The sequence below is a fragment of the Berghia stephanieae genome, chromosome 4, assembly GCF_034508935.2.
Source record: "Berghia stephanieae isolate SIO BIC M18660-M18661 chromosome 4, UCSD_Bste_1.3, whole genome shotgun sequence".
NCBI classification, from domain to species: Eukaryota; Metazoa; Mollusca; class Gastropoda; order Nudibranchia; family Aeolidiidae; genus Berghia; species Berghia stephanieae.
Window position 1 is genome coordinate 20,277,355 of NC_088363.1, and position 15,408 is coordinate 20,292,762.

The window sequence follows — 15,408 nt, forward strand, 5'->3', positions numbered from 1 at the left end:
AAGTACCAGGGTGGAAGTCCTCAAAAGCACCTAATCTGAACGAAGTTGCGATCCACCCCATAGGTCCAGCGTAGCCCCCAGGTACTTCAGCTACAGTTCATAAGGGAGATCCTGGTCCCTGACTTTGACATCCAGTTTCCAGGTGTGCCAGTCACTATGTAGTGGAGAGCAAGGGCCCAGTTGTCTGCATATCCCAGTCTCAGGAAGGAAATGTTCGGCATGTCCCTAATATAGACATTAAACATTACAGATTACAGATCCCTGAGGGACACCATTCCTCATCGTGGCATCTCCTAGGGCAGTGTGAAATACTTTTCCCCTAGTAAAAAAGAGAACAACTTCCAAGGTCATTTATTGCACTTTATGATCTTTGCAAGTTTCAGCATAAGCCCAACGCTCTAGGCTATCAAAGGTTGCTAATAGGTCTATAAATACTTCCATCCAAGGTCTCTGGGTGGGGTTCCTGACCTCCCATAGTGGGCAGAGAGGTACATACTGTGTCTTCTACTTCTATCCCCCTATGTTTGTTTTCCAACATGCTTTCTGTCTTTGCCTTTTAGGTGATCTGAAACTGAGTACACTGATAGTGTGCTTTTGGAATCTACATCTGTTCCCTGTTTGAACAAATTCCCCTTTGTCTGCCTTATTATTGGATGCTGTAATTGTAATTCTAGACCTTTTTACTATCCCATTTTCTTCCTTTTTACTGGCACTGATATGCCCTTAGCTTAATGTGTTGCAAGCGCCATAAAACCCTTAAAAATAAAACATCCAAAGTCTACTTGTTCCATAAATTTTCTAAAGCAGCTTAGAAGTGATATGTATCTTTAGTTGACTGCCTCCTTCATTGTTTTGCCTGGCTTCAGAATGTCAACTATCTTAGCGTGCTTCCATACATCATCCATCATACATAGCATCCGCCAATCAGGCCCAGTGTCCAGAAGTGTAAATATATCGGGATATGTGCCATCTATCCTGCTGGCAATTTTTTTTTTTATTTGTTTTTTTTTTTTTAAGGATTTTGTGGCGTTGGCAACATATTTAGGTTATATCAGCACCAGTAAAAAGGAATAAACTGAGATAGTAAAAGGTTATAGAATTACAATTAAAGCAGCCAAGATAAAATAAGACAAAGGGTTATTGGTTCAAATAGGGAACAGGTGTCGATTTCATGAGCACACTATCCAGTGTACTTAGTTTGAGATCACCTTAAAGTCTCATCCTCACACAAACACAGGTCCCCACTAAAAGGAACACACTGAAATGTTTACAAAACGTAAATATATAATGTAAATGAAACACAAAACAAAAATATTACAAAATGGCAGTGTATAAAAGAGAGATGATTTACAAGACAAAAAAAAATAACATCTCCCAAAACTATAATTAGGTACATTTGACTTTCCCTCTCAGCCAGAGTATCCGGCCACGGCCAAGACAAAACTAAGTTTGTTTTTTGTTTTTAAGGGTTTTACGGCGCTTCCAACACATTTAGGTTATATCAGCGCCAGTAAAAAGGAAGAAAATGGGATAGTAAAAAGTTATAGAATTACAATTAAAGCACCCAAGAAAAAGTAAGACGTAGGGGAACTAGGAACAAATAGGGATCAGATGTAGATTCCAAGAGCATACCACCAATGTACTCAGTTTGAGATCACCTATAAGTCTCATCCGGACACAAGCACAAAATCCAACAAAGAGGAATACACTCAAATGCTTACATTATACATTGGAAATAACAATTATAATAATACATAACAGAGAGATGATTTACAAGGAAAAAAACGTCATCTCCCAAAACAATAACTATGCATTTGACTGTTTCCCTTCAAGCTAGGACTCCGGCCAGGGCCAGGATAAAACCAAGTAATCTCATTCCAAGACAAAGACAGAAAGCATGTTGGAAAACAGTTATAAGGGGATAGAAGACACAGTATGTACCCCCCCCCCCCCCTGCCCACTATGGGAGGTCAGGAACCCCACCCATCTAAACAAGTAAGATACAAAATATTGGGAAGCATCTTAGCTTAATTTCTTCTTCTCTTTTTGTAAATCTATTATAAAAAAAATAATAAAAATTGGGTTGGGAGCAACGTTGTTCCGAACAGCCAATATAAAATTTATATCATCAAGCACAGAATTACAGGCAAATCTAAAAATTATAAAACTATTTTTTTAAAGACTGATCTACAAGCAACTTGCACACCTTTTAATTCAGGCTAATTATATCAGCCCCTTGATTCAAATTAATACCAAAAAAAATATGCTAATCTTTCTTTTACGGTTGACTTTCATTACGAGTACACTTTATTCTACACAATTCTAGCATATCCACAACAAAAATTGATGACGTAATTTTCTTTTCTTATCTTTTTAAGGGTTTTACGGCGCTTGCAACACATTTAGGTCATATCAGCGTCAGTAAAAAGGCAGAAAATGGGATAGTAAAAAGTTCTAGAATTACAATTAGAGCACCCAAGAAAAAGGAAGACAAAAGGGGAACTGGGAACAAATAGGGATTAGATGTAGATTCCAAGAGCATACCACCAAGGTACTTAGTTTGAGATCACCTAAAAGTCTCATCCGGACACAAGCACAAAATCCAACGAAGACGAATACACTCAAATGCTTACACTATACATTAAAAATAACAAATATAATAATACATAACAGAGAGATGATTTACAAGGAAAAAAAATATCATCTCCCAAAACAATAACTATGCATTTAACTGTTTCCCTCCCAGCCAGGACCCCAACCAGGGCCAGGACAAAACCAAGTAACCTCATTCCAAGACAAAGACAGAAAGCATGTTGGAAAACAGATATCAGGGGATAGAAGACACAGTATGTACCTCCCTGCCCGCTATGGGAGGTCAGGATCCCCACCCAGACAAAACTAAGTAATCTCATTCTAAGCCAAAGGCAGAAAGCATGTTGGAAAACAGTTATAGTATATGGGGATAGAAGACACAGTATGTGCCTCCCTGCCCACTAGGGGAGGTCCAGGAAACCCACTCAGTTTGTTTTTTCAAAAATTGTAATCTGTCAAAACGATTGTATCCTATAATTATGTAAAGTAGAATATTACAGAAAACACAAATCTATAAAATTAAAATGGCATTGCTTATTTTATTCATCAAAATGGTTTAATATACCAAAAAAAATAGAGGGGAAAGATGATTATCTATACTCCATTCCATACATTTTTCTGTGAAATGAATTTTGTTCTTTAATGGTGCCTTTGACACTCGTTCATCATTTCAGCACCAGTAAAGAGAATGAGGATGGCCTTGTCACAACAATACAAGCTCACAAGAAAAGGAAACTTGTTAAAGCAAATTCCAATAGCTATCTTTTTAGACTAGACTCGGGTATTTATAGGGTCTTTATAGAGTTGGTAAAGCACTCGCTTCACACGAAAAGAGACTGAGATCAATCCCATGTGAAGTCAGAATCTTCCCCCCATCAATGATTGGGTAGCTGGGTATGTTCAATCTGGTAGAAAGTACTTTGTATTAGAGTTAGAGTAGCGTCCTATTCAAAGGGTGGATCGCAATTATTATTGCTATTGTCCGTTTCATGCTATAGAACCAGGGATAAACTCCAGCTCCAAGGGCTCTGAAGGATTTGTGCTGACTATGGTATTAACTCAGAATCAAAAATGCAACAACAAATAATGGCAAAACACACTGGCACACCCACAAATAAAACTAAAAATGTGTATTCACACACACACACACACACAGACACACACACACACACACACAAATGGTTTAATATACCAGGAAAATAGAGGGGAAAGATAATTATCTATACTCCATTCAAACACCACATCCTAACCATTAGTGACATGCTCAAATGGTTACAAGTACAAGTTTATCATAGTACAAGTAAATACAATAGCATTTTCTTAACGGCGATGATTTAAAAAAAAAATAGATTATCATCTACCACAATAATATACAACTATTTGTTTTCCCATTAGCAAGCATTCAATGTGTTATGAGCTCCTGGTTGTCAGCAGTGACGGATATTGCAATCTGCAGGAACAAAAGGGTGCAACAGAAAACCCGTAAAAAGTAAATTTATCCGATTTTATATGGCCTGTTGAGAAATAATTAGAGTAATGTGAATCATATTGATAATAGTACAAACTGGAAGTGGACTATATTTGATAAATATGCATAATCAGTAACATCGGTAAAAATAAAAGCTAATTCTTTCCATCCTACCAAGCATTGTCTTCAGATTTTTATAGTAATTTATAGTCAACAGTGGAAAGAAGTATATAGTTGGGAGGAGAATTAAGTGTGTTGAAAGTGTAAAAAAAAAAAAATAGAAAAAAATAAAATTGGTTTTGCTACATCACTGTAGTATCAGTATATAGTTGGGAGGAGAATTAAGTGTGTTGAAAGTGTAAAAAAAAAAAAATAGAAAAAAATAAAATTGGTTTTGCTACATCACTGTAGTATCAGCTTTCCTTGATCGAATTGAAGATTAAAATAAATAAAAAAGTTTTAAGTTTTAATCAACACGACCAATTGTTTGAGGCTGGATTTGTCAATTTGTGTGTGTGTGTGTGTGTGAGTGTGTATGTGAATGAACATTTGTAGTTTTATTTGTGGGTGTGCCAGTATGTTTTGCCATTTTTTTGTTGTTGCCTTTTTCAGTTTTTCCTATTATTCAATAAAATCAATATGGTCATGATCACAGGATATTAGAGGTATAACATAAATATAACAGACAATACAAGACGTGGATCATACATTTATAATCAACATTTCTATCTCTTTAAACGACTGAAAAATGTTTTGTTTGTTTATTTTTAAGGGTTTTACGGCGCTTGCAACACATTTAGGTCATATATCAGCGCCAGTAAAAAAGAAGAAAATTGAATAGTAAAGACATTCTTGATTTACAATTAAAAGGGCTTGAAGAAAAAAGTAAGACAAAGGGGAATCGGTTCAAATAGGGAAAAGATTTAGATTCCAAGAGCACAATATCAGTGTACTTAGTTTGAGTTCACCTAAAAGTCCCAACCAGACACCAGCACAGGTCCCACTAAGAGGAATACACTCAAATGTTTACAAATTATATGTTAAAAATAAAAAATAACAGTACATAACAAGAGAGGTGATTTACAAGGAAAAAAATATCATCTCCCAAAACTATAACTATACATTTGACTGTTTCCCTCCCAGCCAAGACCTCTGGCCCGGGTCAGGTCAAAACCAAGTATGTAATCTCATTCCAAGACAAAGACAGAAAGCAATTGGAGAACAGACACAGGGTGATAGAAGACATAGCAAGTACCTCCCTGTCCACTATGGGAGTTCAGGATCCCCACCCAGACTGAAAAATGTGGTAACAATGAAAAGAGAAGTCTGAACTTACTGAAGTGAAATGTTAGTGCCATCCTGAACTTAGTGCGTGTCGTCAATTTGTTATTTAATGCAATATAACCATGTGGGGAATTAGAATTTGATTTTACATTTATCAACATAAATAGTATATAAAGAAATTGGTAGATTTAAAAAGCAAACAAAATTGTAAGCGTAGGATTGTGTATTTGGGTGTGGAGATTCCTGCACCTCTTGTTTTATTACCCAGTCTTAATCTCAAAATATTTGGATTATATGGACAAAAAGAAAAAAAAGCAATTAACGGTCGTTACTTCACGCTTAATCTCATTCAAATTCAATGCAAACTTCAAGCTCTTTACAGTTATCACTATTCAGTACTTGTCATACAATCAAAAACTCATATATTATTTTCAATGAGAAGCTATTTACATTATGAAAAAAGTACAGCATTTGAAATGCACAACAATGAGTAAATCAAATTTGTAAATAATTTGCTTGGAAAGATCGTCATAAAAATGATTTTATTTCAGAAACAAATGTATCTAATATCATTTCTAAAAAGTTTACACCCTAAATTCCCTTAAACTTAAAACTACCAGAGCATAATCAGTCATTTGTCAACCAAATTGTTGAGGATTCCTTCAGCTCAATGACAGGTATCTCAACTCAATGTAAATAGGTATCCCAAACTAAGATTTCCTTGTACAAATAGCAAAAATTAATTACAAAGCCACATGTGCCTTCCAAAACCATGGAAAATAACACTTTATTTATCAAAATCGGAAAAAAAATAAAAAAGTTATGGGTTTTTAAAGTTTCATTTGTTGATGATTTGTGAAGAAAAATATATCTTGGTAAGGGAAAGAAAAAAAATAGGCTTTTGTTTACATAGATGGCGCTTTGCACTGAAAAAAGCTAGCAGGCCCAATTTTTGCTATTGTAATCTTCAAAAACTGCTGATTTTAATGGTATAAGTTTTTCACCATTAACTTCAGTTCAAGACAGAGAAAGACTGATCAAATAGGCCTCATATTTTTAAAAATGATTTGTGAAAAAACCTAAATCTTGTATAGGGGGGAGAAAAAAAAAAACAGGATTTGTTGACATAGATGGCGCTTTCAAGCTAGCAGGCCCAATTTTGAATATTATAATCTTCAAAGGCTGCTGATTTTAATGGTATAAGTCTTTCACTAATGACTAATTAACTTAAATTCAAGAGAAAGAGAGACTTTTCAAAGAGATCTCATTTATGATGATTTGTGAAGAAACATTCACCTGTTAACAGCAGTAGTTTGAGATACCTAATGTAAAGGGACTTACGTTGATTCAGGGTGCAGTTGTAATTATTTTTCCTGAGCCTCAGCCTTCTGCCCCTCCTCAATCCGATCCACCCATCAATGATTAGTTTGCTGGAACTATTATATCACAAGGAAAATATTTTACGATAGACAAGAGTCCTAATCGACAAGCAATTGCTACTATCCATTAATGTTCAAGGTTGTCAATTTTCCATATATTTACGGAATTCAGTATGTTGTAAACTCTCAGTATATTTTCAAATTACCTGCTAAACTGGACTGTCAATGTGCTTGCGTAAAAGTTCTGTAAATGTTTGCCTCCTGAATTGGCAATACAGTTGCGGAATACAGAAAAACTTGAGCTCTATGGGCCATAAGGACTATAAAGGATTATTGACTACCATAACCAAAATTCCTGTTTGTCATGAAGAATGCAGCCCTGGATGTTTTGGTTTTCTTGTTTTCCATTACTTCATGCACTCATCAGCATACAAAATCAGTACATATTAGAGGATGAAACATGCCATTATCTTTTCACTCTTATCCTGCTGGCATCAATAAGTGAAGGGTCAAGAAACTGCAGAATTGCTGGAGTGAGTCATTTCCTTCAAATATGGGACATGGCAGACAGAGAACATACAGAAACAAGGAATTTTTCTCTGCTCTCACAATCATTATAAAAGTAAAATTTCAAAAAGGTTTGGTTGCAATACTCCATTTTACTTTTACATCATTATTTTGTAAATACGAATAGGGTCAGCATGATGAAAAGGCAATGGTATGTTTAATCTTTTTGATTAAAATCCAATTTAAAAAATAAATAATGAAAATCTTTTCTTGCTGTCTGAAGTCCTTGATGCTGTATTGTGAATAAATAATCATCATGATGGGACTGTAAGCTGCTGCACTGACTGTTAGGAAGGATGAAATGGGTAAAATTAAAATAAAATAAAATTAGATACCACATAGAAAAGGAGGTTAGAGAAAATAAATTCAAGGTACTTATTTACGAGTCAGGAAGACCCAAACTGTTACAGTCTCATTGTTAAATTTGAAATAATCTCAATATAAAGAATAAGAGCATTTGTATGGCATGCAGTTTCCCATAGGATTGGGCTCTAGGCGTTTAACTGAAGCAAAATATTGCCTTTTACCACAATATTAAATTAAGCCGATAACAGATTTACAGGTTAAGGCAAGTCCATGGAATCACCACTCCCTCCTCCATATGCAGACCAAAAACAAATCTATAAATAAATACAAATAAATCTTAAACGTGAAAATTTATTAGGACCCATAAAATCTGGTGCTCTGAGAGTCGATTGTAATACTGCAATCCAGCTGTTTAAAAGAAATTCTACCACCTAAAACAGTATTATGTCAGAGGTGGTTTAAATGCTGAAAATTGAAATTATGGTCAAAGTTAAGATTTGATGTTTTATTGTGGAGAATGAATATGATTTCTTAAACTGACAAACACTAAGTCAGCATCAAGGTCATCTTACCTTACTACAATTTTCAAGAGAGGCAATTAGTTTTGCCAGTTCCTCTTTGTTCATCTCAAGAGCAACTTCTTTCCTGTCCCCATTGGCTTGTCGGATATCCAGGTCAAGTGTAACTAGGGGTTGATGGAGACTGGACATCTTGTCGCTAGATAAAGCCAGCTGGAAAATGTAGACAGTGTAAAGTCAGATTGTAAAAACTGAGAATGTTGATAACACCATATGAGAATGCTACAGATGAGTCACATTCACACTTTATTTTTCTCTCCCTCTTATTGGCTCATCTAGGCACCTCTAACTTTTGAGAATGCCACACAATGCATTGTTAGTTTCCTACATAAACTTTATTGGCAATTATATGTAAATATTACACTAAGAAATAAATACAGTAATTGGAAATATAAAAACACAGATATTGAAACCCGTAAAAAGACAATAAAATATAATGCAAAGATGCAAACCTGGAGTTTCCAATCAAAATCAGATAAAACAGCTTGAGATATGGATGCTGTATTTTGAAGTAATTTCCTCTTCATGGACTTGGAATGGATGCAAATAGCTTCTGAGATTGCAGACTTGTATGCATCATTGACCGAATCAAGCTCTTTGTGAATCTATTAAAAAAATAAGTAAAATCTAATCACATCTATCAAAAATGAATTAGCAAAATTAAGCGTTAATACCTTAGTGAACAATCATAAAGTTAAACAGTAAGCAATGTTGAAACATTGTTGATTTTAAAAAGTGAAGTTCTATTAAAATCAACAGTCAGGTAGGGAGAAAAATGTAAGTGAAGTAAAGCCTCTTGCCAATAGATAATTTCATCTCGTAATTTAATTTGTGTGTGTGTGTGTGTGTGTAGTGTGAGTGTGATGTGTTATCACACATTTACAAAATACTCTTAACAAGCCCGGAGGAACCTCTCTCCCTTATACTCTCAAGCTCTCAAATGACAAAAACTCTAAGGTAGAAAGTTGTAAAGTATCAAAAATTAAATAACATCATTAGAGAGGGAGAAAAAAAAACAAAAAACAAATCCAGAGTTTATCCAATTTTCTGTAGTGTCAAATGAATAGTAGCAAATGACAGTTGATTGTCTACCTTTGACGAGGTCACTTGTCTATCAAATAGTGCTTGCGATCATATCAAAATGACCCAACTATCTTTCACTGCTAGGTGGAGGAGTGGGTCAGAAAAAAATCTTGGCTTTACCCAGGATCAGTACTGGTCGTTTTGTTTGTTACACAAGTACTCTACCAACTGAGCTATCTGCACCCCGAAAAGTAAAATACTGTGAAAAACCTTGCTTGACTTCTATCTGGATGAACATATGACAATAGCTTATCATTTTATTAAACTCTGATTAACTATCAATTACATGAAATTCAAAATAGGGACAAGGTTTAGGGTGGATGAGAAGAGGAAACGGGGAGGGTGGAAGGAGTGATTTTAAATATAAGGGAAGTACCATGGCTGCATGATTGAGTGACGACATAGTAAGACAAGAAATCAGAGAAGAGCGAGTGTGTCTGTGTGCAAGAGAGAGGGAGAAGGGGAGATGAGACAGAGATAGAGTGGGAGAGAGAGAGTGGAAAAGAGAGAGAGAGAGAGAGAGAGAGAGAGAGAGGGAGAGAGAGAGAGAGAGAGAGAGAGAGAGAGAGAGAGAGAGAGAGAGAGAGAGAGAGAGAGAGAGAGAGAGAGAATTGACTATGTGACCTACCTGTTCCCTGGTCCAGTCTTGTTGAGTGGCTTTTTTCATCAATTCAATAAGCGCAGCCCTCACATCCCACCATTCTTCTATTGACCATGATGAAATGAGCTGGTCAGACCTAATGGCTTTATCTTGGCAGAAACTCTCAGCAATCAAATGACAAACCTTTCATAAAATGATAATTGATGGACATTATGGCACAGAAAGATCTCAAACAAAAAATGGTTTTTATGCACACAAAAAAGTAAACGTTTAACTAATTTTCAATTGGTTGGAATGGAAAGAAACTGTTGTTTTTGGTCTCGGATCATCGGCAACCCTATTTTCTTTTCTTTCTTTTTTTCAGAGAGCTTTAAAAGTACCATGGGTAAAAGGAGCATGAAAGGAGTTTGTTCCGGATTGTAATTTAAACAGGAAAAGTTTGGTAAAGTAGAGTGGAATCCTGATAAACCCAACATTGTTGGACCAGAAAGATTGGTTGACCTGTCCCCACAGTTTTTCGCTGCCGCAAATATCACCCTTGACTGCAAAAAGCCGCAAATTTTTATTTGGTCGCAAAAAGCCGCAATATTCGCCGTTTTTAGGCTAAATTGACGATTTTTTGTTTTAAAAAAACAACAAATGCTATGAAAAATTGTGAAAAGATGGCAACTTTCAATGCTAGCATCAAAAATTGGCACTAAGTAACGGACAAACATGTCTGGGCCTAGCCTCCCACCTCTATGGCCTAGCGTAGGTTATTGGAGATCCCAAGCTTTGTTCTTCGCCTTTTTTATTCTTTTTACTGAAGAGCTTTCGCATCCTTTTTTCGTGATTTTTCCATGTTTTTCATTCAAAAACCCATTAGGCCTATATTGAAATATAAAGCAATAATAATAATGCTCAAAATTGGATAGTAAGTAGAGAATACAAATTTGATGTGCCCCCATTGGAAAATGGATTTTGTTTCTCTTTCCTTGTGAATAGTTATTTTTTTTCTTCTCCTTAATTAGTTTTTCAAATTTTGAATTTTTTATGCCATTGTTCACTATTTTTACCTTTGTTTCATTGAGGTCTAAGGCCTAATAAATGTGATTTATATACAGACATATATTGCACAAATACAGTTCGATGCTATTGAAAAAACGCTAATGGCGATTCAAGAGCTACACTGGAATCCCATCTTGATGAATGCATGCAAAGTAAAGACGCCACACAGATGTTTGAATAACATTCTTTTACACCTTTTGCATTGGTACAGAATTTTAGATAGGTTCGCCAACATTTTTTAGACTTTGTTCCATTTTTGGCAACATAAAGAAAAAATTTGGCTGTATTTTTTATGCCCACATAAAAAAATAATTTGGCTGCTATTTTGCTTGATAAACATTAAAACATCTGGCCAACAAAACGTTGGTAAAAATTACTCCGCTCGGCAGGGACCACTTTTTTACGATGGTACCCTTTATATTGATATAAATAATATAACTAGATATACCAATAATAATAATAATAATAATAATAATAATAATAATAATAATAATAATAATAAATAATTAATAGATAAAATTAATCACAAAGCGAAGCCAGTGCCAGGAACTTGTCGAAAAACAGCAATATAAATAGTAATTGGAGGAGACAAAAGCCAAGAAAACCGTGCTGGTCTAGTTTTTTGCTTGTGCCCCTGGACCTGTGCTACTCCTCTTCACTCATCGTCCTCAGTATCAGTATCAGTCAGGGCAGGGGCGGGCATCGGCTCTACATAAAATGATAAATTCCCATTTAAGGAAAATCATTACCGAATTTAATCAAAACTGTGGTTAAACTATTCCACATTTACTGTATTTTGCGCTATATAACAGATATAAGAAAATTGCAACATACGTTACTTATGTCACAGGCAGAAACTTTGCTAAAGAGCCCTGATAAATGACTCCAGTCTGCCATCTTGAATGCTGTATCATGTGACTTCTCTAACTTAGATTTCAAGTGTATCTTTACTTTTGATGAGTAGATGCATAGAATAGGTGGTATGGGGAGTCTCATGTTCACTGAAAAGTAACCCTCCTTCCGCACTAGGACAAAACTGTCCCGGACAAATTTGTCCTGTCCCAATGGAGAAAACTTCTATTCAAAAGGGTTCCGCACTAGGACAGGACTGTCCCAGGACACACCTGGGCGAATGCATTATTTTTTATTTTTTTACAAGACTCAAAAGTTTTTTTGTAGGCAATTGCAACTGTAATAATTCACATTTTATGAATCAACATAAGATACGACATGACGACAATGATTTTTTACACTGTACAATGGGATTTGTTTACATAAGATTTATATAATCATGAAATATTCTTATAGCAAAAGTAATATTATTGCTACTGCTACTACTACCACTACCAATACCACGACTACGACTACGACTCTACTACTACTACTACTACTACTACTACTACTACTACTACTACTACACTACTACTACTACTACTACTACTACTACTACTACCACTACCACTACCACTACCACGACTACGACTACTACTACTACTACTACTACTACTACTACTACTACTACTACTACTACTACTACTACTACTACTACTAGTACTACTACTACTACTACTAGTAGAGTAGTAGTAATGGATGAAATAGAGTTGCATATTTCTGTGCTTTACCACGTGGAAAAAAAAAGACAAATTGAAAGAGAAAACAATATTGGGTGCATCCTTTAATGACCCAAAGATTGCTCAAGGGTCAATTCCGTAGACTCTATGGTGATTCCGATCTTATCTTAAAATGACTTTCTTGGAATCACCTCATTTTACCCAGGTGCAAATGATACCAGTTCGCTGATGAAAGTAATCTTTGACGGACTAGCATCATTCAAGAGGATAATAGAAAGTCAGCATGCTTCGTACCCGAAAGGCATCAGTTGATTAAGTCACCTCGCCTAGCTCAATTTGCGGCGCTGCACTGCGGCTGACGCCTGGTATACATTGTCCTAGCTAAATTTGCGGCGCTGCATTGCGGCTGACGCCGGGTTATTCCAGTCTTACCTTGGAATAGACCCTCGAGAAAAATTTCCCCTATGGATGAAAAAATGAATTTTATTATTTTAAATTTTAAACTGTTATCTGTCTGCTCAACGCCACAGAAACATGGATAAGTTCCGGATTTATAAGCTTAGGAGGCAAGATGGCCTATGGTTAGCGCGTTGTACTCTGGACTCAGAGGTTCTGTGTTCGATTCCGACCGAAGCCAACTTGTACTTTCTAGAGCAAGAAAATTTACTCCAATCACTCACTCCATTCAGGTGTAAAAGGTACCTGTCAAGCTGGGATAGTAATCTGCGATAGACTACAGACTAGCGTCCCGACTAACTTATAAATATTTTCATTGAGAATTCCCGAAATAAATAACGATAAAGATAAGTGATCCCACAAGTTATCGAATAGATGTGCGACCGGTTTTAGACACGTTACTGCTGTGTCACAAAGTGTGACACTTCTTAAATTATATTTATAAACATACACTTTTAAATTGCCGAAAATATTTATGTTGCTATGCCTTCTTTACGTGGTTTCATCACATAGAATTATTTTTGAATTGTTCTTGCTTTTTTATATTCAGAATTGAAATAAATAAATAAATTAAAACTGTGAAATTGAATGTAAGCTTCAGTTTAATATACGAAAACAGATAAAATGGACGTTTCGGGTTTCCCCTTCATCAACAACACATGATGAATTAAAAACTACAGACGAATGAGATAATGTGGTAGTGGCGTTGTTAAGATGCATAAACAAAAACATTGATGGGCAGGAAATTGTATGCTACTTTGTGAGGAAGCGCGAATTAAAACAGAGCAATAGAAATTTATAAAAGGTGCGTACTTAATTATGTCAAAAGAGGGGAGGCGGGAGGAACTGTGTAATGCAGTAAAGAAAGTGAACCAAATTATAAAGTGTGGACTATTGTTGGAAAATAAATACAATGGAATTGGAAATAAATACAAAATATAAGGGATGCAGGTATTAATATATTAGTGGCATTAGCCACAGCAGAAGCAACAATAGAAATAGTAGTAGTAGTAGTAGTAGTAGTAGTAGTAGTAGTAGTAGTAGTAGTAGTAGCAGCAGTAGTAGTAGTAGTAGTAGTAGTAGTAGTATAGTAGTAGTAGTAGCAATAGTAGCAGTAGTAGCATAGTAGTATAGTAGCAGTAGTAGTAGTAGTAGTAGTAGTAGTAGTAGTAGTAGTAGTAGTAGTAGTAGTATAGTAGTAGTAGTAAGTAGTAGTAGTAGTAGTATAGTAGTAGTAGTAGTAGTAGTAGTAGTAGTAGTAGTAGTAGCAGCAGCAGCAGCAGCAGCAGCAGCAGTAGTAGTAGTAGTAGTAGTAGTAGTATAGTAGTAGTAGTAGTAGTAGTAGTAGTAGTAGTAGTAGCAGTAAGTAGTAGTAGTATAGTAGTAGTAGTAGTAGTAGTAGTAGTAGTAGTAGTAGTAGTAGGAGGAGGAGGAGGGAGGAGGAGGAGGAGGAGGAGGAGGAGTAGTAGTAGTAGGGATGCAGAAAATAAAGACAGGCATTTCAATTTTGACACGGCGCTGCCAAGTCTGGGACTTTTTTTGTCCTAGTGCGGAAGTCTGCTATATTTTTCTACTATCACAAACGATATGAACACGGGACTGGGACAGTCCTGTCCCGTTGATTTTGTAGCATTTCACAACGGCTTGGGACACAACGGGACTGTTTTGTCCCGTCCCAATAGGTGCGGAAGATCTCTCTAAATTCTATATGTTACAGATTTGGGACAGGACTGTCCCGGGACAGTCCTCGACAATGGGTTTGTGGGGCCGGAGTTTATCCCGGTTTCTATAGCGTGAAACGGACAATAGCAATTGCCTGTTATCCTTTGGATAGAACGCTAGTCTGTCAGATCTAACAGACCCAGCTACCCAATCAGTGCTTGGTGGACAGGGTATGAGAAAATGTCAATTGTACCCGGGATCGACACGGTCCCATTGCGTGTGAAGCGAGTGCTCTACCAGCTGAGCTCTCGAGCAATTGCTTATTATCCTTAGGATTGGACATTAAGTTTTGTCTAATAATAATAATAATAATATAATAATAATAATAATAATAATAATAAATAATAATAATAATAATAATAATAATAATAATAATAATAATAATAATAATAATAATGATAATAATTTTTTTTTTAATGATGATGATGATGATAGTAGTAGTAGTAGTAGTAGTAGTAGTAGTAGTAGTAGTAGTAGTAGTAGTAGTAGTAGTAGCAGTAGTAGTAGTAGTAATAGTAGTAGTAGTTGTTGTTGTTGTTATTGTTGTTGTAGTTGTTGCTGTTGAAAGGGGTTGGTTTATCCCGGTTCCTATAGCATGAAAAAGACAATAAAGTTGAAACAACAGTAGTCCTTCGGAGACAATGGGCCCGTGGCGCCGGAGTTTATCCCGGTTTCTATAGCGTGAAACGGACAATAGCAATTTCCTGTTATCCTTTGGATTGTGTTCTATTACTTAGATATGACTTAAACCATT

General features: G+C 35.8%; 1 protein-coding gene across 1 annotated transcript; it reads right to left on the reverse strand.

Annotated features, from left to right (window-relative positions):
* Positions 1–3,111: 3,111 nt before the first annotated feature.
* LOC144970198 (COMM domain-containing protein 8-like) lies at positions 3,112–11,822 on the reverse strand. Its single transcript, XM_078909588.1, has 5 exons — positions 11,740–11,822; positions 9,886–10,041; positions 8,627–8,779; positions 8,169–8,327; positions 3,112–7,574 (listed from the first exon to the last, which is right to left on the reverse strand). Exons 1-5 carry the CDS (start codon positions 11,800–11,802, stop codon positions 7,545–7,547), a joined length of 561 nt encoding a protein of 186 aa, XP_078765714.1. The 5' UTR covers positions 11,803–11,822; the 3' UTR covers positions 3,112–7,544.
* Positions 11,823–15,408: the final 3,586 nt, after the last annotated feature.